This window comes from Schistocerca gregaria, chromosome 1 (genome assembly GCF_023897955.1).
Source record: "Schistocerca gregaria isolate iqSchGreg1 chromosome 1, iqSchGreg1.2, whole genome shotgun sequence".
NCBI lineage: Eukaryota > Metazoa > Arthropoda > Insecta > Orthoptera > Acrididae > Schistocerca > Schistocerca gregaria.
Window position 1 is genome coordinate 435,359,104 of NC_064920.1, and position 13,663 is coordinate 435,372,766.

Below are 13,663 nucleotides of genomic sequence, written 5' to 3' on the forward strand. Positions count from 1 at the left end.
ATAAAAATCTTCACTAGATCAAAAAGTATTTAAACTGTTAAAATTTTACATGATACTAAAGTATGTGGTGGCAATTGCAAAAAACCATGTAAATAAAAAATATGCAAGACAGTACACTAATAGCAATGAAAATGTAGATGTTTAGTCTAACAAGTTTTCCTCTGTTGCGTATGAATATGTAACATGACAGCAAACCAAGAGAACAACAACAGACAAACTCAAACTGTGAAACATGATGGGATTTGTATTAGTATTTGAGTTGGTTTTTCTTTGTGCAGTGTTAGTCAATAAAACTAATGTTGGCATTATGAGTGCAGAAAAGAACAAATTTATTCATTAACAGTATCTTACCATATGTGCAGGATGAGATGCAGTTTGTAAGGATATTTGTGGATACTAATAATCTAAAACATAATGTTACAATTGTGAAGGATTCACTCAGAAGAACTTCCAGTACAGAAGGGGCTATTACAAAGTTCAGATTTATACCCAACTGAAAAATCCGTTGAACATTATCAACAAAAGAATTCTCTCTACAAAAAATATTAATTAAATCTGAAATTAAGCCCAAAAACCCTGATAACCACCTGCTGAAAATAAGAGCTAATGATTATTGAGTTTGGTGACTGGTACATGTTGAACTGTTACATAATAAATCATATCAAAAAACACTCATTTGAAATCAGATAATCTATATTTAAGTGCTTTTGTTACCCTGACTCAAAGCAAAGGACATCCATGGTAGTTTGACCCAATTTAATATAAATGCCAGCATCAATGTGAATAAAAAAGGTAAATACACACTGAAGAATTTTTTTAATATACGTAAGTGGTTAATGATTTTCCCTTTTTCTATAGTTTGTCTATTATTTTTGTGGATCTCTACAGTCCCCTACACATTGCAATTCTCTGCAATATGCAGTTTTTATAAAATACATTGTAATTTTGATAATGCCAAAAGGACAAAATTGTCAAAACACAATATCATTTATTACTACACAATATTTATTGCGTACAATCTACACTATATCACATATCAATTGTGTGAACAGTTAATACTTTCGAATTATCAGTCATACGGAACTTATTAGGTACCTTATGTTTAATAAATAATAATTTATAAGGTGACAAAAATTAGGTGTGTTATCTTGAAATAAATTACACAAAGCATACTCCAGCCACATCACCTGGAAAAACCAGTCTGACATATACCTCTTGTATAATTCATTTATGAGATTCTACAGTCTGCCTTAAAGCTCTTATCAGTCACGAAAAATCCAGTTCTACTCACTATTACCTCTTCATTACAGAAATAAATAACTCAAGTTTAGTAAAATGCCTTAAATTACAGTAATCTACATGAATGCTCTTCCTTTTCATTTGATTCAGGAGGCTGTCACAATTCCGACCGAAAAACCCAAAACAAATGAAGCAAGGAAAATATGAATTTCTTGAACCTGGAAATAGTCTTCATCACCAATAAAACTATGGTACCAACGCTTTGCCTTGCGCTGCTTGTTCTTCAATAACTCTTCAGCCTTATCAATATTTCGATCGACCAGTCGTTCCATCTAGAAACCAAATAAAACACTTACTAGTTTCTTAAAAGTAATCATGAAATGATATATTAAACACACAACAGAAATACACAAAATATTAATAGCAAAGTAATACTTTAATACTGTCACAGTAACTTAGTGGCATAAAAGTGTGAATCACTGATAACAGCAGGTAATACTGACACTTAAATTTTTGTGAGCTGGCACTTATTTTCTAATACTAAAATAATACTACAGTAAAACAATTTGGCAAGATCACATATCTGAATTAGCAAAAACAATTTATCTTAGCATCCAGAACAGAACTAAATCCAATAGGTGCTGCAGCAAAGTCCCACATAGTATAGACAGTGAACTAAGTGGATTGGATACAGTATCTCCTACATGGTAACATATTACGCTTGTATCACATTTGGACCAATAGTTTTTCGTTAGCCAACTTCACCCAGCACAAGGCAATTGTGACAACTAGATATAGGCATACTGACCACGTAGCACGGAAACTGTTCCTAGGTTTGTAAGTGGTAATTTTATCATCAGACACATTTAGGTTTAACATGCAAATCATTAGTGAGGTTAATGAATCATGTTGACAAACATATCGATTTCTTTTTGAGGTACCATAATACGTTAATTTTGTACCATAAATTAAACAAGTTTCTGCTTAAAAAGATTGTTGTGGATGTACATGCAAAAGCTGTCTAGTGTCACTATGTCAATTATTCACACCACTGAAGAGGATATACTTTTCCAATTGAAAAGTGAGATTCTATACCACAACTACATACTGGTACTAGAAGCAACGACTAAAAAGGCCAGGCAAATTTGTTTGTATATGAACAATTATTTATGCATCATTGATAAAACATGAAACTTCTCATTTTTCACGATAACTACACAAAGTAAAAATTTAAGGATGTACGAACAATAGAAGAAGGAACAACAGAAGAAGGAACAATAGAAGAAGGAACAAAATAGGAGGAGCAATTTTAGTTATGTCAAAGTAGAAGATGAAAGAGAGCGTCTGAATCCTAAGGATGTCCAAGCGAATTTGAAAAATAATTTGCAATGTGTAAATATTCAAAAGGATTGACTAACAACAAAGGTAATCAGAAAGAAAGACCAATAGCAGAACAAACCAAATAAAGAATAAGCAATACGAGAAAGACAATTCACTGAACTAATTACAGTTACACTCCATCCTGGATTTTCCATTGTTTGAACTAATTACTGTGATAATCATAGATCCAGAAAAGAGTAAACAATTTGTAACACAGGAAAAACAGTAAAAGAAAAAAGGCTAAAACACCAAGACAGCAAAAAAATTCAGTGAAAAAGTATGAATGACAAAAAAATATGGAAGTGTAGCCAACGGTGAAAATTGTTACACAAATATGTGCAGAATGGATTATTTAAAACAGGAAATAAAAAGTGAGTGCCGAAAGAAGGAAGGTGGTTTTAGCTACAACTAGAAGCAGGGAAAACCATCTTAGATATCAACTATCAGTAAAGGTTGAAATACAACTGCAAATGTTACTAGGCAGGTCACCTTAATGATTGATTATACTCAAAATTACTCACATAATTATGTGACACAATGAGTTGATCTCAAACCATCATTTTTATCCTCCAGACAACATTTACTTTACTGAATTAATACTTCTAATAAAGTTTAATTACACAAGACTTTCAGAAGAAAAAAACCAACATGACTTGAGATTAATAGTAAGTTTTTTGCACAGGTACCCTTGTGAACTTTTATTAAACTTATCTCCCTTTCTTTCTTTGGTAATCTTTGTTTTGTCGTACTGGCAAACACATGTATCTTGATTGATCATAATTAATCATATATAACAACGTCTCAGAATGCTGTTGACATTATGCCTCTACAACGTTGTTTCTGCCAATAGAAATTATGCAAGACAGGCATGATTCAAATATATAATATCAGGTATCGGTATCAAAATACTACTATCATCCCTTAAATGGAATCACTGGTTATATCTTTTTCTCCGAATACCTCCCTTCCTGTCTCCTTTATTTTTGTTAATGATGTAGAATAATATTAATGCAGTAGAAATTTTCTTGTGTGAGAGCTTTTTACAAGGTACACCAATGTCAGTAAATAACACTGGGGCAAGTTTGATCCATTATTTCATATAGAATATTAAATGAAAATGTATGAGAACAGATTCTGAGAATGACATCAGAGAATGCCTCTATGCTTGGTTAAAATATATTGTTTCCTGTGTTGAGACATCATATGTCATGTGATAATGAAGGCTACTGCCGACTACTTTTGACTGACATGCTGATTTAGCCCTACAACTTAAGTGCATACAGGGACACACTATCATTGTGTAAACATCCATTCAGTGACAGATGAAAGTCAGAAGCCAAGAGAGAAATGGTCTGCCCTATATAGTTGGGGGCATTGGAATCCAACTGTGTTTGGGATAAGGGATGTGCAGTTACAGAGCCTTTATTTGGAAAATAAAATTGGATTTGTGAAGCAGGTTTAAACTGATAATTGAAAACACGACCTTCTAAAATCATAAAGAGACTTACAGGAAAAAGAATCTGGGACTTAAGGGGGCGTGAGATTCATTATAGAGGGTAATTCACACCATTATTAGTTACTGATTTTCTTGGTCTATTCACACACACACACACACACACACACACACACACACACACACACACACACACACACACAATAAAAAAAAGAACGTTGCTCTTTCTGAAAAACACATATTGTAGACTACTACTTGCAATCTGGCCCAGAAGACCATATGACTCAGACTAAGGTCACCACTCCATTTTGTTTTCAAAAACCTTCCTACAGTTGAACCAAGACTCCAATCACATGCAAGACTTCATTTCCTTGTCTATCCATTTCTCACTATATCTTCCACAGCTGGTGCTAGGTCCACAGCAACCTTGTGCTGTAATGGTGAATCATTATAACCAAATATCCAGCTCATTCTAGGACCATAGTCTAACAGATCCAATAATGTTATGGTATCTGCAGAGATTCTCCAGACTGGCACTGAACACTCCACTTCCTGGATATGGAACTGTTCCAGTGCTCAAAGTGTGGCATTTGTAAAGTACAACAATTAATATCCTGTGTTTAACAGTCTCGACACAGAGAGCTCAATAGTTTAACAAGAGTGCAGAGGCATCGGCCACTTGTGTGGATTCTGGCTTACATCACTGTTTCACTTTGTTATTTCCATTAGTACGCTTTCAAGACATTTTAATTCCATGACCCCTTTTTCTTATCACTAACCACTTGTGTACTCAATATTTCTTATTCTTCGTCTTCCAGCCAGCATGTACTCTGATTCTGAAGTAGTTAAGTTTAGCCCAAAGTTACAGCTTTGGAAAATGCAGGATTAAAAAGGGATCTCCCACTTGAAGCCTTTCACAACTTGGTGTAATTTTCTTGTTGTTGTTGTCTTCAGTCCTGAGACTGGTTTGATGCAGCTCTCCATGCTACTCTATCCTGTGCAAGCTCCATCACCTCCCAGTACCTACTGCAGCCTACATCCTCCTGAATCTGCTTCGTGTATTCATCTCTTGGTCTCTCTCTACGATTTTTACCCTCCACGCTGCCCTCCAATACTAAATTGGTGATCCCTCGATGTCTCAGAACATGTCCTACCAACCGATCTCTTCTTCTAGTCAAGTTGTGCCACAAGCTCATCTTCTCCCCAATTCTATTCAGTACCTCCTCATTAGTTATGTGATCAACCCATCTAATCTTCAGCATTCTTCTGTAGCACCACATTTCGAAAGCTTCTATTCTCTTCTTGTCTAAACTATTTATCGTTCACGTTTCACTTCCATACATGGCTACACTCCATACAAATACTTTGAGAAACGACTTCCTGACACTTAAATCAATACTCGATGTTAACAAATTTCTCTTCTTCAGAAACGCTTTCCTTGCCATTACCAGTCTACATTTTATATCCTCTCTACTTCGGCCATCGTCAGTTATTTTGCTCACCAAATAGCAAAACTCCTTTACTACTTTAAGTGTCTCATTTCCTAATCTAATTCCCTCTGCACCACCCGACTTAATTCGACTACGTTCCATTATCCTCGTTGTAATTTTCTTACTCATTTTAATTTCTGCTAATTGCTAATGCAGGATGCTAAATCATTTTACGTCTGCCTGAAATAATTTTTGTCTTAATTTGACTAGCAACCATTCTGTGATAAAGAAATTTCTTTCTTCCAGGTATTGTTATAAAAGTCATGCTGGGCAACAAGCGGATTACCATAAATAGTGTATTGTTTCCTTTTATTCCAAAAACATTTTTCTGTTCAGGAAACCACATTACAATGACTCTTACACTGAGTTCACACTTTTTCTTTGCACATGTTAGTTCATATGTCTTTTTAATGGGTGTTCTCTGTTACTTTTAGATACTTAGGACTGTTTGCTACAAGACAATATACCAACTAAAATTATGGAAGAGGCTAATTTCTCATAATACTCAATGTAAACATTAACAGAAATTTTATATAAGTATAGCGCCAATTTTTTTTTTTTTCTGAAGACTAGTTTCTTTATTACAATATGACATGCTTATACTATACAGCTAGTCCAAAACTTGGTCAATAATCAAACAATGCTGAACGCAGTTTTCCGAAATTCCTTCACCAGGGAAGATGAATGGAATATTCCAGAATTTGAAACACAAACAGCTGCTAGCATGAGTTTCTTAGAAGTAGATACCTTAGGGGTTGCGAAGCAACTCAAATCGCTAGATACGGGCAAGTCTTCAGGTCGAGATTACATTTGATTAGGTTCCTTTCAGATTACACTGATACAATACCTCCCTACTTAGCTCACCAATAGATCTGTACCTACAGATGGAAAATTGTGCAGGTTGCATTCACCAGTGTTTAAGAAGGGTAGTAGGAGTAATCCATCGAACTACAAACCTATATCATTGACATCAGTTTGCAGTACGGTTCTGGAGCATATACTGTATTCAAACATTATGAATCACCTCGAAGGGAACGATCTATTGATACGTAATCAGCATGGTTTCAGAAAACATCATTCTTGTGCAATGCAGCTAGCTCTTTAGCTCTTTATTCGCACGAAGTAATGGCCACTATCGACAGGGAATCTCAAATTGATTCTGTATTTCTAGATTTCTGGAAAGCTTTTGACACCGTTCCTCACAAGCAACTTCTAATCAAGCTGCGGGCCTGTGGGGTATCGTCTCAGTTGTGCAACTGGATTCGTGATTTCCTGTCAGGAAGGTCGCAGTTTGTAATAATAGACGGCAAATCATTGAGTAAATCTGAAGTGATATTAGGTGTTCCCTAGGGAAGCGTCCTGGGACCTCTGCTGTTCCTGATCTATATAAATGACTTGGGTGACAATCTGAGCAGTTATCTTAAGTTGTTCGCAGATGATGCTGTAATTTACCATCTAGTAAGGTCATCTGAAGACCAGTATCAGTTGCAAAGCGATTTAGAAAAGATTGCTATATGGTGTGGCAGTTGACGCTAAATAACGAAATGTGTGAGGTGATCCACACGAGTTCCAAAAGAAATCCATTGGAATTCGATTACTCGATAAACAGTACAATTCTCAATGCTGTCAATTCAACTAAGAACCTGGGTGTTAAAATTAGGAACAACTTTAGTTGGAAAGACCACACAGATAATATTGTGGGGAAGGCGAGCCAAAGGTTGCGTTTCATTGGCAGGACACTTAAAAGATGCAACAAGTCCACTAAAGAGACAGCTTACACTACACTCTTTCGTCCTCTGTTAGAATGTTGCTGTGCGGTGTGGGATCCTTACCAGGTGGGATTGACGGAGGACATCAAAAGGGTCCAAAAATGGCAGCTCGTTTCGTGGAATTATCACGTAAGTGAGTGTGGCAGATATGATATGCGAGTTGGAATGTAAGTCATTAAAGCAAAGACGTTTTTAGTCACGGCGAGATCTATTTACGAAATTTCAGACACCAACTTTCCCTTCCCAATGCGAAAATATTTTGTTGTGTCCAACCTACATAGGTAGGAATGATGATCAAAATAAAATCAGAGCTCGAACAGAAAGGTTTAGGTGTTCGTTTTTCCCGCGCGCTGTTCAGGAGTGGAATGATAAAAGAGATAGTATGATTGTGGTTCGATAAAACCTTTGCCAAGCACTTAAATGTAAATTGCAGAGTAATCGTGTAAATGTAGATATAAATTTCTCGCATAGAGGAGAATAATCTTGAATTTAATATTTTTGTTTTGCTTTTGCAGCTTTTTGAAAGATTTGTTCTGTTATGTTATTTTACGAGTTGCTACCTGAAATATCCGGAAATTTCACTGTACTGGTCAAATAGTACTAGCATGTCATTCCACTGCTGGATGTCTCGAGGTACCATGGCATAAAAATGTGTCAACTTTGGCGCACACAGTTATGAGTTGTAGAGATGTACGTCAGGACACGTTTCAGTGATTGAGCAAATAGTGAAATGGATAACGCGAATGAGCAATAGATTTGAATCAAATTCTGCTTAAAGTTGCAGAAAACTGCAGCTGAAGCCCACCACATGCTGACAGAGGCATTTAGTGAAACTGTACTGATTCAGGAAAGAATATTTGAGTGGTTCATGCACTTCAATGAAGGCCGAGAATCTGTAGATAATCACAAACATTCTGGTAGATTGTCATATGCACAACACCGGAAAAATCATGAAAGCATGTGACTTGATTCACGAAGACCAAAGGCAAACGATTTGCGATGTTTGTAAATAACTTGGGCTCTCAAAGTGCATGGAAATGAATTCTAGCCAATGAACTGAACAACTGACAAATTGCAGCGAACCAACAAAACCTCAGGATTCCGACATGAACTGAGCTGCAACAAAGAGCTCAAGAGTGTCCAAAACTCTGATCCAGAGTCATAACAGGTGATGAATCTTGAATCTATGGTTATGACCCTGAAATGAAGCAGCAATCATCACAATGGAAAACTCCATCATCTCCAAGGCCGAAAACAGTTTTGAGGCAACTGGGGGAAAATGTTTGGTGTGTACAGACAGAGTTATCAAAAAGTAAAACTGGTTGGTACACCATGACAATGTACTCGTGCACACCTAGTTCATTGTGAAGGTATTCCCTGCCAAAAACAACATGACAAAGGAGCCCGCCCTTCCTCCCTATTTGTCAGGCTTGACCCCATGTACCTTCCACCTATTCCTACACATGAAAATCACATTGAAAGGGCAATGTTTTGACTTGATTGAAGACATCCAAAAGGAATTGCAACAGATGCTGAACACCCTTCACCTTGCAGATATCTGGGAGTGATTCCAAAAATGTGAGTAAATCTGGGATAGTTGCATGTTCAAGGTGACTACTTGGAAGGTGATAGAGGACATTAGGACGTAAGTACAGTTTTCTGATTTTTGTAATGAAAATCTCTGATATTTTGCATAGTATCTTGAACATAGCACCAAATTTGTTATTGAAATCTCAGACATTTTGTTTAGGTCTGACACTGGAAGTCACTGGCTTCCGAATAGCAACTCCTAGTTCTGCAGAAGTTATTAACTTTTCTTTGCAAGTATCCAAGATACATACAACAATGCTTTTGCTGATACGATCAAAAGATTGATAAATTCTGGCCATCCCTCATCATATTACTTGGCAACAATTTGTCTAAAGTTGATATTGACCCTGTGGTCAATGTTGTTAGTACATTAGCTCTACGAAACTGAAATAATTACACAAGTTTTTGAAGTATCGTCAGAAGGGAAAGTAATTTCAGGCATGAACCAGAAAAGTGTGTGGGACCCTTGATGTTCATGTATTAATGACATGGCAAATAATACTGACAGTGACATTAGCTTTTTTCTTCCTTTTTTTTTTTAGCAGGTAATGCAGTTACCTAAAGTATTATCTGAAAAGAGCTGTGCAGGTATACAGTCAGCTCTTGATAAGATTTCGAAGCGGTGCAAAGATTAGCAACCTGTATAGGACTACAATATTAGGTGAGTCACAATTACAATTCGAACAGGCAACGCATACAAACCCCTGGGTGTAACAATCTGTGGGGATACGAAATTGAAGGATCACATAGGCTCAGTTATAATTAATGCATGAGGTAGACTTCAGTTCATTAATACAATATGGGGAAAATGCAAAACAGATTGCTTGAAAACATGCAACTCATCCTAGAACATTGTTCAACTGTGGGGGAATCATACCAGATAAGACCAACAGGGGATACTGTATGTACTGAAGTAAGGACAGCAAAAATTATCACATGTGATATATAGGAAAGTATCGAAGAAAAGCTGGAAAATCTGAACTGGCAGGCACTTGAAAATAGGCTACTTACAAGTTTCAAGAAACAGTATTAGGTGAGAAGTTGGGAATATGCTACAGCCTCTTATGTATTGCTCCTCTACAGATTGCAAAGACATGATTGGAGTAGCGACAGCAAGCACAAAGGCACTTAAGTACTAATTTTTCATTTTCCATACATAGGTGGAATATTAACAAATCCTAATGTGTGATACAAACGAGAGTACCTTCTGCCATGCACTTCACAGTAGTCTGCAGAAAATGGATGTACATTTAGAGAAAATGAAGCTGCCGAGAGCTATTTATTGGACCTCATTATGTGTCTATTTCCCTCTCATCCTATACAGTTCCATGTCTCATCATCTGTGGTTGAAGTGACTTTTCACTTTTATCTTCCACAATGTAAAAACCTTTTGTTCTAAAAACTGTAATTTGTGTCACTTACCCTCCATGTTTATTGTTCTAGTTTCAGTTTCTATACAGATGTCTTACTGCAATTTCAGCTGCTACTCAACTTCTTTGCTGTTATTTGTATGTAAGTAGCCTTGTTACTCAAATTGAAATAGCTGTCTTGAGTAACGTAGCTTCAGTGCGCACTCAAAAGCCTATAAATAGATTTGAGTTACTGCCATACCTCTATGTACAAATATGACACTTCCAAAGGCCCCTTTTTTACCTAATGATTATACAGGGCGTTACAAAAAGGTACGGCCAAACTTTCAGGAAACATTCCTCACACACTAATAAAGAAAAGATGTTATGTGGACATGTATCCGGAAATGCTTAACTTCCATGTTAGAGCTCATTTTACTTTTGTCAGTATGTTCTTCCACCTACACTCAATGGAGGACGTTATCATTATTTCATATGGGATACTCTACCTGTGTTGCTAGCACATGTGCCTTTACAAGTACGACACATGTGGTTCCTGCACATTTCAATTGCAGTGTTCATAAGCTTCTCAACTACAGATTCGGTGACCGATGGTTTGGTAGAGGCGGACCAATTCCATGGCCTCCATGCTCTCCTGACCTCAACCCTCTTGACTTTCATTAGGGGGGCATTTGAAAGCTCTTGTCTACACAACCCCAGTACCAAATGTAGAGACTCTTCGTACTCATATTTGTGGATCGCTGTGATACAATACGCCATTCTCCAGGGCTGCATCAGCATATCACGGATTCCATGTGATGGAGGGTGGATGCATGTGTCCTCGCTAACGGAGGACATTTCCTATAACAAAGTGTTTGAAGTCACACTGGTACGTTCTGTTGCTGTGTGTTTCCATTCCATGATTAATGTGATTTGAAGAGAAGTAATAAAATGAGCTCTAACATGGAAAGTAAGCGTTTCCGGACACATGTCCACATAACATATTTTCTTTCTTTGTGTATGAGAAATGTTTCCTGAAAGTTTGGCCCTACCTTTTTGTAACACCCTGTATAGCACATAGTAAGAGATCAGGGGTATGACCATGGGAACCAGAATGGCTCCTTCCTATGCAAACCTTTTAATGGGTCGAGGTATTGGGCTTTCTTGGAATCCATAAGTCTTCATCCCCTGATGTGGAGTAGATACATTGATGGCCTCTTTACCATATAGACTCATTGAGAGACTGACCTGCTAAAATTCCTAGAATCTCTGAATATCTTTTCCCAATTAAATTTCACATGGTCCTATTCCGAATCCCATGCCATTTTCTTTGATGTTGATCTTGTCCTTACCGGAGGCCAGCTACACATTTCTATCCACACTAAACCTACCAACAAACAGCGGAACTTACATCTTGACAGTTTCCATACTTTCCATATCCAACATTCCCTCCTATATAGCCTTGACATTTGAGGCAAATGTATTTGTTCAGATGCAGACTCTTTACAGCAATACACCACTGTCACCTCACCAGCAGTTCAAAAGCAGATTTCTTAGACAGGGCCATGACTGCCTAAAATCACGCCCTGAAATGAGATCCATTGTCTGAAATCTTTTCCACCACACCTAGAATAGCTTCTCATCACCCTCCCAATCCCTGCAATATTCTTGTAAGACCCTATGCTCCTTCTGTACCCATCTCCCTACCCTGTGGCTCCAACCACTGTGACCGTCTCCACTGAAAGACTTGCCCTAAGCACCTTTGTACCAGCACCACAGTAGCCCTGTAACTGGCAAAACAAGCACTATCAAAGCAACCCTTGGTGCCACTGGCTCCAAAAGCTTGCCTAATTACAACCCTCTTTTATGTGTGTGTGCTGACACTTGCTGAGTAGATTTTTTATCCATCCAATTAAATTATTTTGTCAAAAATTGATTGTTTTTGCTGTTACATAAAAAGGTCTTAGATAGTGTTACTGTTCTAACAGTTTTCTTATGTCTGGAGAGAATGATAATGTGTCTATGTTCTATTTGGATGTTACTGTGCTTTACTATTGCTTTATCACTTTTTTTAAATTTTCCTGTTTTATTCTGAGAGTTATATTTTGGGCTCACTAGAAGTAACACCTGATTTTCACACAGCAGATGCTCCAGACATTTTCTTTTATGTTATTTTCGCTACAAAAGCTCTTCAATGCTTCAGTCTGTTGTTCATACATCACAAAGCCACTCATATAATTTGAGAAAGCCACAGTACTAACACACGCGGCACAAAAGAATTAGTGGAACATGACTTTCAATATCTGCCATATTCCACAGAGCAATAATTGAGGGCAGCGTATGTTACCAATTTATACCTTTATCTTTCATACTTTAAGTACACAATAAAACATCATTATAGTCTCATTCATTTCTCTAATAAGAACTGCAATGTCTGTCAGGTGTCGAAAACAAAATAGAAAGAATCATTTGTCCCTTCATCCCAGGTTACTTTAAGAGCTTCAGTAACATGAATTCCCTCAGAGGGTTTATCACTGCCCGACACCTATGTAGCACACACAATCCATACAAGTTTATGCACATCACACTGTGGTAGTCATTCCCATTCTTTATTGAGAGCCCTCGAGAATTATGGTTTAGGGCACAAATGACCACTGGCCATTCCATCACTTCAATGTCCAGGGGTCGCAAGACAGCCCTATTATGCCCGCCACATGGGCCCTGGTATTATCATGCATAAGAAGGAATTCAGGGCCACATTCACACGCAGCGGCCAGCCAGCACATGATCCAACACCATCTGTTCGATATACAGCCTGGCAATAAGGCAGTGACAAGATCCATATGGCTCTCGACAATGGTGCTATCCAACACCATCACAAAACTAGCCAAACGTGTTGATTTGCTGGGCAGGTGTCAGGTATCGCTCACCGAGGCATCTCCAAACATATAAACACCCATCATGCTGTGTTAGAGAAATTCTGGAGTCATCTGTGAGTAACATGTTTCACCACTGATGAAGTTGCCAGGCAACATGGGAACGGCAGAACTGAGGGTGAGCTGTGAAATGACCTGTCAAGCAGGGTACTCTAACAGAACATCTGGATAAGGTCATTCCCTGTAACCTATTACTTACAGTCTGAATGGACAGAACGGCTCTGGAAGCCATTCTGAGATTGCCTTGCAGTGCTCTGGTGATATCCATACAATGCCGCAATGCACAGATGGTCACACATCAATCTTCATGCAGTCTTGTAAAGTGTTGGCAACCTTGTCCAACTCATTGTGTGCACCAACCTGTCTCTCTGTAGTGTATTCACAACCTTCGAGAGGCCAAGGCCCCACAAGGGCTGTAGCACCAAGGAGAAGTAAGCAAGCAATCACAACCTATGAA

General features: G+C 37.7%; 1 protein-coding gene across 1 annotated transcript in view; it reads right to left on the reverse strand.

The window, feature by feature from the left end:
* Positions 1-984: 984 nt before the first annotated feature.
* The window catches only part of LOC126351334 (FUN14 domain-containing protein 1-like), a 72,401-nt gene continuing 59,722 nt past the window's right edge, over positions 985-13,663 (reverse strand). The window contains exon 4 of the mRNA XM_050002595.1: positions 985-1,571. Within this exon, the coding sequence (XP_049858552.1) occupies positions 1,386-1,571 (186 nt within the window). The 3' untranslated portion in view covers positions 985-1,385. The remainder of the gene's footprint in view (positions 1,572-13,663) is intronic.